The sequence below is a fragment of the Protopterus annectens genome, chromosome 5.part0, assembly GCF_019279795.1.
Source record: "Protopterus annectens isolate FY-2018-M chromosome 5.part0, PAN1.0, whole genome shotgun sequence".
In the NCBI taxonomy this organism is placed as follows: Eukaryota; Metazoa; Chordata; order Ceratodontiformes; family Protopteridae; genus Protopterus; species Protopterus annectens.
This window is the reverse complement of record NC_056735.1, coordinates 137,312,313-137,326,940: the sequence shown is the minus strand read 5'-3', so window position 1 is coordinate 137,326,940 and position 14,628 is coordinate 137,312,313. Positions and strand designations below refer to the sequence as shown.

General features: G+C 44.7%; 1 protein-coding gene across 2 annotated transcripts in view; it reads left to right on the top strand.

The window, feature by feature from the left end:
* TMEM131 (transmembrane protein 131) overlaps positions 1–14,628 on the top strand; it is a 3,850,119-nt gene that overhangs the window by 2,201,049 nt on the left and 1,634,442 nt on the right. For both annotated transcript variants that reach the window (XM_044072169.1, XM_044072168.1), the window contains exon 8: positions 12,773–12,853. In XM_044072169.1, the coding sequence (XP_043928104.1) occupies positions 12,773–12,853 (81 nt within the window). The remainder of the gene's footprint in view (positions 1–12,772; positions 12,854–14,628) is intronic.

Sequence of the window (14,628 nt, the reverse complement as noted above, 5' to 3'; positions counted from 1 at the left end):
TGACTGTAAGAAGGGCTAGGGAAGTGGGATCTGGAATATATTGTAGGAAATTAGCAAAGGAAACAAGGTATTGGAAGCAAATAACTAGGGAGGGAAAGGTCAAAATGGGGTAAGACAAAGCAGAAGTTTTGAACTGCAAGTTGGAGACTCTTCTTCCCTACCAGCGATTGATAAGAGTATAGGCAAAGGGAAAGAGATGGAACAGGTGCCACAATTAAAAAGGGATAATTAGTAGGGTATATAAAATAATAAATACTTCCTTCCTTTCTTCTGTCTGTGGATCTGCTCTTGCTGTAACCCACCACCCTTTAAAAGTTGACTCTGTGACCCTATTTTTATTCCTGTTGCTCTTACTCACTATGTATTCTTTTGATCTATAATGTTGTGTGTATCCAACTACCTTTATAACAAACAATGTTGTACAATGTTTTCCTTTTACATTTCAGTTGCCTTACTTTGCCTTAGGTCAGCTGGTGCCCTAGGCAAAAGGGCTCCATGGAACCCCCCCCCCTCCCACCACACCACCTGTTGCCCCCATCCTGGTCTGCTTACACCAAACAAATACTGGAAAAGCACCCCTGCTAGAGTGGTGCCCTAGGCGGCCACCTAGTTGACCTATGCCTAAGGCCAGCTATGAATTATAACTTTGCAGAGCAAACTCCAATGGAAAAGGTAACAACCAGCAATGCACTACCATAACGATGGCAAACAACACTTCCTTGGATCAAAGATACTTTATTCCATTCCACATGGAATAAAGCATCTTTGATCAAAGGAAGAGTTTTTTGCCATCGTTATGGTAGTGCATTGCTGGTTGTTGCCTTTTCCATTGGAGTTGGTGTTTGTTCTGCATTTTTTATTTCACTTGCAACACCTTGTTCTTGGGATTTTTGTTGGATGTTTGTGCATTTGTATTATAACTTTGTTTAATTGTAATTGTCAAATCCTATTTCACCTGTAATGTAACTAATTCTTAATTACTTTTCCATGTGCTTGTTTATGAACCTTTGCAAATGTTAATTCCTGTTCTAAGTTCTATATTGTTTTCTGGCACTTTTCTCCCTCAGTCTCCATTGGAAATGGGCTCTTACTGGTCCAGTGGGGCTATCCAGGTAACCGAATGCCAATAAGTAAGTAATAGAAAAGATTGGAAAAGGAAAACAGAAAGGCAATATACAAATGAACAATGGGATTATATTTGTATGGCTCCCAGATATTCAAAAAATGTACAAGCTTTAGGATTTTTGCATGGAAGTGTTTGCATAGTTATTTTTATACCCCAAGTAGATGTCAGAATATTTTTCCACAGGTAGACAACAGTTGTTGGAGGTGTGATGAAAAAGACATGGGTACTTGGGAGCATGTTGTTTGGGAATGTAATGAGTTGGTAGATTTTTTAAAAACTCCTACAGGATAGTTTGTCAAATATGTTGGGGGAGCAAGTTATTGTAACTTAAGTAATGATCTGAAGTAGGAGATTCATTTGTCTGCAACCTGTGGGTTATGGATCCGATATCGGATCCGAACCGGCATGGTTTACCAGCTATGGATCCAAGCTCTCAGCTCCTCCCCTCACCCATAATGCCCTGCTCTACCCTCATGACCTCAGATCTCGTTTGCCGCGCATGGTGACCAGATTGTTTTTTCCAGCTCTCCAGCTAAGTGCTATATTCAGTATTTTAATTAGTCAAATTTAAAAATTTTTTGGTTAATTTGTGTGAAAGTGTAGGTTTCCCTCCTGTATTATAACTTTTTTTTTTGAGTTTAATCTTAAAAATTATATCCCTCCCCTCGCTGGTAGCGTAGTGTGTGTGTTGGGCCTGTGAGTGATTTTTTCTTGTTTTTAGTTACTTTACTTTAGTTCTAGTAACTTTTATTGTTAGCTTGGGATGTCTGAGCAGCCCAAGGCTATTTTCTCTAAGTGCTCCGAGTGTGGCCATAAGCTTTCCCCAGCTGATGGCCACACTCGGTGTGTTAGATGCCTGGGGGTTGAACACCTCACATCTGGATGTTCCATTTGTGCAGGGTTCAACCCCAGGGCATTGAAGGAGCGGAGGTCCAAGCTTGTTTTGGTGGGTCTCTTGCCGCCGGACTCGGCTCCGACCTCCGCTCCTTCGGGGGTAACCATCCCCACGGTTATTCCCTCTCCGGCTCCCCCTCCTCCTCCTGGGACTCAACCTCCCGTTTCTGGTTCGGAGGAGAGGGATGCTAGGAAGAAGGACCGGAGGGAGAAGCACCATAAGCGGCGGGCCGAGACCTCTGTTTCGGCCCCGCCACCCAAGCGGGCTTCTCCCCCGGCCTCCTTGTCTGCTGGCACTCCTCCTCCTCGGCTCCGGTCTCCAGTGTGTTTTTCACCGGGACCTGAGGAGGAGGAGACCCGATCTCCGTCGAGGCTATCGAGGAGGCACTCAAGGCCTACCTGGGTAGCCTCTTCGAGATCAACGTACAGTCTATCGGATGCTGATCTGGACCGGATGATGATAAGATTCATCCAGGCCCAGATGCAGATGGGAGTGCTCTTGCCTCCTCCCCCTCTGGGGGGGGAGCTCGACCCCCTTTTTCAAGCCAATTGCTCCTTCTCCGACCCGCTACCCGGGTTCGGAGCAGTTGGAGCCGAGCAGGGGTGGGTCGGCGCCGATAGTACTTGGTACTTCGGATCCGACCCTGCCCTCGAGTGCATCGGATCCGACCTCTCGGAGCCTGGATCCGAGCTTCGGATCCGGGGGGATCAGTGCTCCTTCGGCGCCGTCTGTGTCGGAGCGCACTGTCCCTTTGGATCCGAGCGCTTCGGCGCCGGCTCCGATCCACTCTTCGGATCCGAGGGGGAGCCGATTGTCGGATCCTTTGGTCGAGGTCGGCTCCCCTTCGGCTTTTGATGTAGTGGAGAGGGCCCTGTTGAGGGTCTCCGGACCCCCGGCACTTGTTTCGGCTCCGTCCCGCCCTCCCTCTGCACTGGGTCAGGCTTCCACCATCCGGCCCTTGGGACAGCCCGCTTCTGTGCCCCAAGCTGTTCCCCTGGAACAGGTTACTGCTTGCGAGGAGTCCTCTGACAGCCCCCCAGAGGATGTTCCCCGCAAGCATACGTGCAAAAGGAGGCACATTGACTCCGAGTCTCTCACGGAAGACACGGATTTGGAGGAAGGGGAAGGCTCCCACGGTCACCCCGAGGATGTCTCATTTGGAGACATCATGGAAATGCTCCGCATAAGGGGGGGTGGTCTGCCCCCAAGTCTTCCTCGGACGAGTCCGTGTTCTTGGAGGCATTTGAAGCGGGCCCGTCTACCTCTTGGGTGTCCCCTCCTGCCGACCCCCTGGTGGACCTCATTACCACCAGGGCGTGGAAGGAACCGGACACCGTGGAGCCAATCCCTATGAGGCCCGACTGGATCCCCAGTCCACCGGCTGACCGTGCCCATTGGAGTAAGGGGCCTCCGGTAGATGCCATGTTGACGGCGGCGGCCACCAAGAGGGAACTTGCTCAGGAGAGTCCCTCAGTCCATCCCCCGAGCAAGGAGTCTCGGATGATGGACCGCTTGGGGAAGCAGATGTTTAGTTCAGCGACCTTCTCGGTAAGGGCGCTGAACTACCTGGCACACGTGATTAGGATGCAGCGAGATCTTATTAAAGAATACGCTGCATCTCCCCCAGAGTCCATGTCGGAGGAGGACAAAGTGCTGCACTCCACCCGCATGGCCACTCTTAGATCAGTTACTAATACCTCTATGCGGCTTCTCTCCCATGCTACGGAAGGCGCTAGAGCCACAGGGGCAGGTCTAGTCACTAGACGCCAGGCCTGGCTCCGTCATTGCGATTTCAGAGCCCTTCAAAGCGCCATTTGCACGCCTTTGATGGTTCTGCCCTCTTTGGCAAAACCGTTCGCGACACTTTGACCCAGAGCGAGAAGGACGGGAAGACGCTGTCTGCCGTCGGAATCCGCTTCTCTGCACCCCAGAGGCCCTATTCTAGGAACCAAAAGGGTCAGAAGAAGATGTGGTTCCGGAAGTCGCAGCAATCCCAGCCTGCTCCGGACAACCAGTCCTTCCGTGGCAGAGGAGGACAGGAAGGACGCCGCCCTAGAGGCAGAGGGGCTCCCAGGAACTTCGGGTCCAGATAACCTTTCTCTGAACGGCCCGCACAGCAACCCTGAAGGGTTGCCCGGCTGCTCCACTCTGGAGGCAGTCGGGGGACGTTTTTCGGAGCACCTAGCGGCATGGGAGTCCATAACATCAGACCGCTGGGTTCTCCAGATCATATCCAGAGGATACCACATCCCATTTCGTCACCTACCAAAATTGAAGTCCCTCCCAGACGTTCCACCCGGTCAAAGGGAGGCCGCTTTGGCAGAAATTGGCCATCTGCTAAAGAAAAGAGCCGTCCAGCCCGTCCCCCCAGACCAGATCGGATCAGGGTTCTACTCCAGGTTCTTCTTAGTGCCAAAAAAGACGGGTGATCTAAGACCAATTTTAGACCTTTCTCTCTTGAACCTGGCAGTTCCCAAGGAGAAGTTCCGAATGGTCACTCTGCAATCTATTCTCCCCCTTCTGGGAGAAAATCACTGGATGTGCTCCATAGACCTCAAGGATGCGTACTACCACATTCTGATGGACAGGCGCTCCAGGAGGTTTCTCCGCTTCCGGCTGGGAGCCAGTCACTACCAATTCCGGGTTCTTCCCTTTGGTCTCACCACAGCCCCCAGGGTGTTCACCAAAGTACTAGCAGTGGTAGCGGCCCACCTGAGGCTTCAGGGGGTGCAGGTCTTTCCCTACCTGGACGACTGGCTCCTTACCGCCCCAACAAGGCATCTACTACTATTGGCGCGAGACTCCTTTCTCCATCTTGCTCCCAGTCTGGGCATCACTATAAATACAAAAAAATCCAACCTAGCACCCTCACAGTTCATAGATTTTATAGGGGCCAGGTTAGACACAAGGAGTTTAAAAGCCTTCCTCACTGCGGACAGAGTTCAAAATCTGCAGCTCCAGGTGCGGGCCATTCTCCACTCAAATTCAGTTCCGGCGGAGTTGGTCCTGAGGGCTGTAGGGTCCATGGCGTCTGCTATAGCACTTCTTCCTCTCGCCAGACTCAATATGCGCATCCTCCAGTGGACTCTCTTAGTACAGTGGTCTTACCTTGCTCTTCCTATACATCATCCCATTGCGATCAGCAAGGCTTGCAAGCGGTCCCTCCTGTGGTGGCTTCACTCCCCAGATCTCCACAGAGGCCGCCCATTTTGTGCTTCTCCCCCTCTCGCCACGGTGACCACAGATGCCTCCCGCCTCGGGTGGGGGGGGCATTTTGCAGGCCGGACCGTCCAAGGCACGTGGAACGATTCAGAGACCTTACTGCATATCAACGTTCTAGAGATGAGAGCGGTGCTCTTAGCGTTGCTAGCACTTCAAGACTTTCTTCCCTTGGGAACAATTGCGATTCAATCGGACAACATGTCGGTTGTCTGGTATATCAACAAGCAGGGAGGAACCAGGTCTTACCCTCTTTGTCGAGAAGCCATGAGGGTTTGGGAATGGGCAATCTCCACCAACCGCTTTCTCATAGCAACGCACATTCCGGGTCGGTCCAACATCCTGGCGGACAAGCTCAGTCGCACCATTCTGACCCCTTACGAGTGGTCTCTCAATACTCAAGTAGCGGAACGCATATTCGCACGGTGGGGAACTCCTTCTTGCGATCTTTTTGCCTCTCCCTCAAACACCAAGTGCGACAGTGTTTCGCTCTGATACCTCCTCCAGGAGGTTCCCCAAGAGACGCTCTGGTGCATGCTTGGCCACCCGGTCTTCTGTATGCTTATCCCCCCTTGCCTCTGATGCTCCAAGTTCTTCAGAAAGCCTCTCGGGTGGGGTGCAGAATGATTCTCATTGCTCCGTTTTGGCCTCGACAGATCTGGTTCCCCTTCCTAAGGTCTCACTCGGTGAATCCTCCTTGGATTCTAGATCCCATCCCGGATCTGATAGCTCATCCATCCTGCCTATCTCCTCCGAACCTGGACAACCTGAAGCTGACCGCTTGGCTGCTCCAGTTCCACTCTTGATCAGGACTCCCGGTATTTCGTCCCCTGTTAAGGCGATCCTGGTGGCAGCTCATAAACCGTCCACTAGGAAAGTCTACCGTAGCAAGTGGAAACGGTTTTCTTTGTGGGCGGAGCGGCAAGGCCTGAATCCCTTCACTGCTCCTCTCCCGTTAGTGCTTGATTTCTTAACCACTCTTTTTAACGATGGTGCTAGCAGTTCCACGGTCAAAGTACAACTTGCGGCAATTTCACATTATCACATTGGTCATGACTCTAATCCACTCATGTCAGCCAAGTTGTGTAAAATTTTCCTTAAAGGTACTTTCCTTCTCAGGCCCCCTGTAAAAAAAGCGGTTCCTCCCTGGGACCTTTCTTTAGTTCTCCAGGCCTTGACCGCTCCCCCCTTCGATCTCAAATTCTTGTCGTTCAAGACTGCCTTTTTAGTAGCCATTACTTCGGCCAAGAGAGTTTCAGAGCTCCTTACTTGGTCTTTCATCCGGACCGTGTTTACCTCAGGACCAACCCGTCCTTTCTTCCTAAAGTAGCTTCTGAAGCAAACATTAATCAATCCATTAACCTCCCTGTTTTCTTCCCTAAATATGAAAACAAAGGTGAATATAAGCTTCACTCCTTAGATGTTCACAGGCAACTTAGATTTTATCTAAACAGGACGGCTGGTCATAGGCAATCCGACCAGTTGTTCATTTCCTTTGCTAAATTTAATTTGGGCAAGCCAATTTCTAAAGTCTCTGTCTCGTTGGATTTCACAATGTATCTTGTTGGCTTATCAAGCTTCAGGAAGGCCCGCACCGGAGAGTTTACTCGCTCATTCAACCCGGTCAGTTTCTACCTCGGCAGCCTTTAAGGCTAGGATTCCTCTAGATGATATTTGTGCAGCAGCCACGTGGGCTTCATCTCATACTTTTATTTCCCACTATAAGTTGGATCTTGCATCTAGGGGTAGAGCATCATTTGGCTCCGCGGTGCTCCGGAATATCCTTCCATGATGGCCGCCCAAGATTCAGGTAGCTGGGGACTCTGTCCCACAGGTTGCAGACAAATGAATCTCCTACTTCAGATTTAGAAGTTATGTACTCACCATAACGTTCCATCTGAGTAGGTGTATTCATTTGTCTGCAACCATCCCACCCTCCTATCCCCCTGGCCTTTCAGTTTCCTGCATATGGTGTGTTACCCTTTTCAGGGTGTTTTTTTGCTGTTGGCAAACTCGATCTGAGATCATGAGGGTAGAGCAGGGCATTATGGGTGAGGGGAGGAGCTGAGAGCTTGGATCCATATCTGGTAAACCATGCCGGTTCGGATCCGATATCGGATCCATAACCCACAGGTTGCAGACAAATGAATACACCTACTCAGATGGAACGTTATGGTGAGTACATAACTTCTAAATTCTTTTGAGTTGGGCTATAGAAATTGAATTGCCTAGACAACGTAAGGCCCTACTAAGTTCAGTGCTATTGGTTACCAAAAAAGTAGTTAGTACAAAATGGAAATCAAATGCTAAACCAACCATAACAGAGTTACTGAATGTTGTAAAGGGGATACAGCAGTTGTAGGTGGGATTTTTAGAAAAAATGAAGCTAACTGCATAGAAATAAAAGGAATGTGTGAAACAATGCATACATTATAATGTTCACAAAGAGAAGTACAATTTTAGGATACCAGGACTTGAGCAAGCTAAATAATGTTAAATTGAATAATTATGATGTAAACCACTTGTGTAATGCATGACTAGGAAAAACAGTCTGTGTCATTTTTTGTTTGCTTTGCTTTTGTATAAATGTGTGTATCCATGCAATTATATATTGTGTAAACTTAATAAAAGATGTCTGAAAAAAAAAAAAAAATCTTGTTAGACCTGAACTCCAACAGTTGGCTTTGTGAAAATCCCATGTTTTAATTCTGTTAAACTTCTTAGAAAGGTTTATGGAGGCAATGCAGTGGACTAGGCATATGGTAACCTGACGAAGGCCTTCAACACGATTCACAAAAGCTAAATGCATTAAAATTGACCCATAGTTGGTAAGATGGATAGCAAACCTGCTGAAAGATGAAACATAGTTGCCAGTTCAGGTATCCTATCAGTGCCCCTCAGGGCTCAATACTGTGACCTCTCTTTTTGGTATTTGTTTATCATATCTCCAAGCAGAGAACCAACATCTCTGACTAAAATAGTTTGCAGACAGCTGTAAACTGAGGTTGTTGTTAAGTTACTCTGTTACAGCCACCAGTCTGGAATTAACACCCCCCCCCCCCGTATATTCTTGGTGTACTAAAATTGGTTCAAACTAAATGCTAAAAAGTGTAGTATCATCACTTTGCTACACAGCCTTTCCCCTCATCATACTATATCAGCAACACTCCACTACAAAACTGAAATATAGTCGGGTACTTGGGTTGGTAGCTCCCACTCTTTTGACCATCATACGACAGTGATTGTCTATAAATCCTTTTATTTTAGCCTATTTATGCCAAAGGGATATCATCAAAGTCTAAAGAGGTAGTCACTCCCTTATACTCCACATTGATCAGGCCAATTATTGAATACACTGCTTCATTACAGGTATATCTCAGTAAACATATCACACAGTTAGAAAAATTCCAAAGGTTCCTAACCAAAAGATCACTGACCTAAAGTCCCTAAGCTACCAAGAGAGGTTTGAAGCTCTATCCTTTTATTCGGTGTCTTGTATGCTTTTGAGGGAAGATCTCTGTTTTGTTGGTCACACCATAACAAACCAGATTGTCTTGCAACTCCTTTTATGTCTGCAAATCCAATATCATATCTCTACCGATATTAGAAACAGAGCCTAGATCTTCAGCAGATAGATAAACCACAGTGAAGAGACAGGTTTATAACTCTGCACCTCCCAAACCTTTGGATTAAACTTCCCTTCCATGTCCTGCGACCAGGTAATGCTTCATTCTAGTGACATTGTCTTTGCATCTTCTGAGTGCTGGGATAGGAAGTGGCTTCTTTCATCTTTGCACTGAGTTAAGTGGATTACCAGAGGATAGGTTTGGCGCATGCATACATATATTCATTCAGGCACAAGATTGTGTACCTGTACAGGTCTTGCCAATCCTTGGGTGTGCAGTAATTGTGACAGTTGTACCAAGCACACTTCCATTTGCCTTCTTGTATTTCTATACAGTTTGAATTTTATATTTAGTAATTGTATAGTCTGGAAGTCGGCGCAGAGGTTAAGGTTGCAATCTCTAGTCACTATAGTACATGGGTATTCCCTCATCCCTCATTTGTCTCCTGTGTGACCTTCAGCAAGTCGCTTAGCCAGATGTTGCCCCCAAGTCACCCCTGAAAAGGGAGAGCGTGTCTAGTGGGCCTACCTGGTTAACAAATAGGATTATTATTTGTTTTATAGTAAGTTAAATTTCTGTCTATGTTAACTAATTGATAGGTGTGATAACTTTTTAACTATGCTGAATTTTGGTGTAAAATTTTCAGAGTTCTCATTTAAGGGACTCTTCTGTCATATTGGCTGTGTGTTATTGCAGAGTTCAAATTATAACCATCTGCTAGCACATGCTGTTGAATTGTCCAGTTTATAAACTACTCTTAACACTACATAGTAATTCAGCTGAGTCTTGCTAGGTCGAGTGAGTCCAGGTGAAAAGATTAACATATTAGTAGCACATTACTTCATTAAACGTAAATATGTCTCAGGCTGTGTTATCTGGGAAGTATACACAAGAGTAATCAGTTTGGTAGCAGTTGCAAGAAATGAAAGACATGTATATGTAAGCAGTAATATTGCCCCCCTCCCACACATACCATTTTTTTGTTGATTATATGTTTGTTACACCGTAAAAAATATTGACAATTGTGTAATCATTTTGGTGGAAACCTGCAAGAACTAAAACACATGTAAGAAAGTGTCCTTATTCCTTTTATTTAAATGAATTTCTGTAGTAATGTTTGTGTTTTATTTCTATTTCATCATGTTTTTGTATTCATGTAGTTTTTTTACTTCTGTGTACTATGTCTTCAGGTATACCTTTCTGGTCAAACAGTGTTGGCAGATTCTATTTATTGAGTGTGTGTGTGTGTGTGTGTGTGTGTGTGTGTGTGTGTGTGTGTGTGTGTGTGTGTGTGTGTCTGTAATTTGATTCCTACTTTAAACTGGCTGCTTTGTTTTGGCAACTGTTTTTGCTTCACAGATTCACTTCCTGCATCTTCCTATACTGCTTTGTTTTCTGTTTGCTGAGTTTATGCTTTAATTTTTAACAGATGTTTTTATTGTCGTAGTCAATACTTAAATTTGAGATTTTAGTTATTTTATTACTGTAAAAGATGCCTATTTTACACCACAGTCCTGACATTTTGTTGTGTTTCGTATCATCATTAGTTTTAAGGAATTGGGTATGTGTATTTCTAGTGTTTGGTACTGATTTTATTATGTTTGAATATTTCTGTAATGGACAAAGTTTTCCCTGATAAATGACTTTGCAAGAGATGATGGTAGTTTGCTGGATTTTGAAGCCTGTGAGAGAGTAGGGATGTGTGAGTGAATGTGAAGTCTAGGTGTGCTCTGCCTACCTTTTTCCTGTGCATGTAACATGTCTGATGCATTTATCACAAACAATTTGATTGGTCATTTTTCTTTGTTTATTTTACAAGTGTGTATGTATCTCTATCTGTCTCTGTGTAGAATGCTAATTATCAGAAGGTCTTAGTCTTTTTGCGTTTTACGTTTTTTCTAAAAATCTGAAAGGATATTGTAGACAGTTTGAACCAACTGATGAGAAGTGGGGATTCTTCTGGTGTTATTTTCAGAGTCCACTAATTTATCTGATGTAATAATAGTCCACCCAAAGTATCCCAATCATAATCTGTATTCTACAGAGTAAGTGTCAACATTTTCATGAAGACATTCATTTTTTCATTTGCAGACTGCAAATTTCTAGCTAGTTTTTTTAATAACTTTGTTGTAGATCAGGAGACAAATATTCAATGGAATTTCTTTAGATTTACAGTAATTTTCATTGACAGCAGAATGTCGGAGGGGTGCATGTACAGTCATGGGGCATTTGTCGGTACTTACATATTATCGCAACCAGATTTATAAAGTGCGATAATTTGTCTATTTTCAGCAGAAACACGTCGCCTAACCTAAAAAGGGGTCTGTAAAGATCTCACCAGTAGTTTGTCACAGTGGGAATGAGGCAGGCAGAGCAGAAATGTTATAAGTTTGTACTTCTGGTTGATGCGGCTCATTTCTTCCGCAACTCCGCAGTGGTCCACATCCTTGCAATTCCTGCATTCTTCATTACCCTGTTAGCTATGGGAAATTGACTCAGGAAATGCACACTGAGGTTTTCGGGGACAGTAGTCAGCAAAAGCGAAGGTGCCTGTAAGGAGCAGTGAATAACTGCTCATTGCTTGCTCTGGGAGTGATGGCTTTCTCCGCAGTGGCAGACTGTTTTAAAAAGGTTGCATTCTTGCTTATGGATCGTGACTGTTTCCAATGCACAGGATTGTATGTATACTAACACTTCGAAATAAATGGGTTTGATTGCTTTTTAAGGACAGAACAGCTGTTTTCAAGTCCTTTGTCATACACAGATAGTAAATACAGTTACAGAGAAAAGAGGCAGGGACTGTTGTCAGTAAAACTCCACCAACAGAGCCACACTTTTAAATCAGTACTTCTGAGTCACAACTGCATTAACTTGCCTTCTGAGAATCTGAGCTGTAAACAGGGGTATGTAACAAATCAGATACTTGCAAAAGGACCTTTCTAAAGAAGGGGGTCAGTTTATGTTAACGAGCCGTGGTCCTGACTCCTTGTCTGGATGGAAACGTGGTGACTTTGCATGACTTGTCACATTAACGACTACAGACAGACAAGCAGCAGTCAGGTGTGTAGGTCGGCCGGGGACATTACCAGGCAAGAGGAATTCTGCTGTTATTCTGCTTCCTGTGTGCAAAATTTTCTGACACTATAATAGTTAAACATTTTACACACCACTTGATAGGTGAACATACATGCTCTTTCTTGACAAACTGCTGGCGACATCTTTACAGACCCCTTTTTAGGTTAGACAATGTGTTTCTGCCGAAAATAGACAAATTATCGTACTTTATAAATCTGGTTGCTATAATACGTAAGTACCCATTTGTCATATACAGGTTTATATACCTGCCTTTCTCAGCAATTCACATTCTCATTTTTGTGTGTTGTTTCTACTTTTCAAGAGGTTTACACTTTTTGATAGCATTCTTCTTACATACATATTTATTTATGGATTTCTGTTTAGCATTTGTCATAAAAAGGTCATGCATTTTCGGTCTGCTTTTATTCATGATGATTTTTTTTTAGAGATCTGAAGTCTTTCTTGTCAGCATGGTGTACCTGAGTATTTGCATTAACACACCAATCAGATAAGTAGACAATAGTGTATTTACTGATGGAGAAAAGCTGTAAGTCATTCATTACATGTCCACCTTTGTTGATCTGTGTAGAAAACTGATCATTATGTGTTTCGTTTAGGATCTGTCACACTAGTTTCAAATTGATAAATGGGTGTTTGTTGCATAGACTTGATGAAGTGTAAGCAGGTAGAGATTATCAGGTGTGTACCATGAGTTGTCTTGTATGGCAGTGATTTAGTTACCAGTTTGTCATATTGTTGTTCACATTGTAGTAGCAGTTTATGTAAGCATGAAATGCTGTAATGACGACCACATTTTTTGTTTGCTAATAGGTTGTAGAAATGTATTCTAGTGGAGGAGATCTGCATCTCGAGCTTCCCACAGGTCAACAAGGGGGTACCAAAAAATTATGGGTGAGTATCATTTACATCCTGTTTGCTGCAGTCATTTTAAGTGAGTCAGGTGGAACTGTTTTTGTGTAGTGCTTTTCACACATCATTGGATATGAGGTGATGCTTTCATAAAATGACAGAAAAGGTGTGGGTGTGCGCGCGCGTGCAAGTATGTGATATTTGATCTGAGTCATCTCTACATCCATTGTGCAACAGATGGGTCTTTGGAGCTGATTTTGGCCACTCACAAACTTCAGATACAATGTTTAGATTCCTGCTGTTACCCATATTCCCCCACCCCACAAAAAAAGAGCAAGATACCTCAGATCTTGTTTCCTACAGATGTGGTCCTTGGGGCTCAGGCTGTTAGTGTAAGATAAGTAACTTTTTTGAGATTTTTTTTGAGATGTTTTCTGTTATCTCCCTTATCTTTCTCCTTTGTTTTTAACCTCCCTTTACTAAAAAAAAAAGTTTTATATTTATATTGTTAGTCTTCATTCTTGTCAAGGTACCTTTTCCCCTTTGGGCTCCTGTTGGCAAGCCATCTTTTGTTATTCCTTTTCCTCTCCTTTTTCACCATAGTGATCATTCTGCTTTTTTGGATGACTATTTTTGATAGTTTTGACCATTTTTGCTATTTTCTCTATTTTCACTACAGTAAGTTTGTCAGTATGTCTGAAGAACAAACTGATGATGTTAGGGTGAGAAAGCAACAGAAAATGAGAGAGAGAAGGGGAAAAAAAAGAGTTGATCTCTTCATCTTTCCCCTTCATTGGCTTTTGCTCCCAGGTGGTCAAAATCTTCAGATCCAGTCATCACGTCGAAACCTATCCTAATCTGATCTTGTACTTCTACTGGAGTCTCGTTTTTCTCCAGGGCTGCTATCTGCTAGATTGAGATCTCCTATTCTCCAGGATAGATCTTTTCATTGGATCTCTAGGCCTTACTGCATTGCTTCTTCTTTCTGCTCCTCTAGATCCTCCTGGAGTCGTTCTGACGCTGATGTGGACAAGATAATGAGGAAATTCCTCAGGACCCAGATCTGGCTGGGGTTCCACCCGCTGAGGCCCCTTCTGGGACCAGGAGACTGACCAGTTCTCCTCATCAGGTTATTGCTGCTCCCCAATCAATCCTACTGCATCAAGGAAGTTGGACCAGACTTCACTCTAGGGTATTTCTTCGCTGGAGCTGAAGACATGGGTTTCTTTGACTTTGATGGTGTCTTTCATAGATCAGCTTTGAATACTTCAGATCCTACCAAATCTTGGGTCCGTGAGGTCAGCTTTGAGTCCAGGGAAGTGGGTTTGGTGCCAAGTCCTTAAGAACATTTTATTTCTCTTGAGGAGTCAGCATTAGACAGCTCATCCCCGACTTCAGCTTTGGAGCCGTGACCGTCATTTCCTTGAGACCAGTCTTCTCTATGGGCCTCAGCTCCTTGTGTAAGGGTCATAGTAGAACCAAATCCCCAGAAGCCTTACAAGTTCCTAGCATCACCAAAATACCATCCATATTGGAGCAAGGGTCTGGCCATGGATTCCATGGTGGTGGCAGTGGCCATCAGGAAGAAACTTACCAGATGAGAATTCTACTGTACATCCCCTGAACAGGGAGTCTTAAGCATTAGACAGATTTAGGAAGCAACCCTCAGGGTGCTGAACTACCTAGCATAGATCGCACTCTTCTAGAGAGATTTGATTAAGGAGCTTTCCTGTCTGCTAAGCAGACAAAATCAGTCAAATTGCAGTTGGCTACCCTGCAGTCCTTATTTAATGTCTCGGTGTGTCTGTAAGAATTGA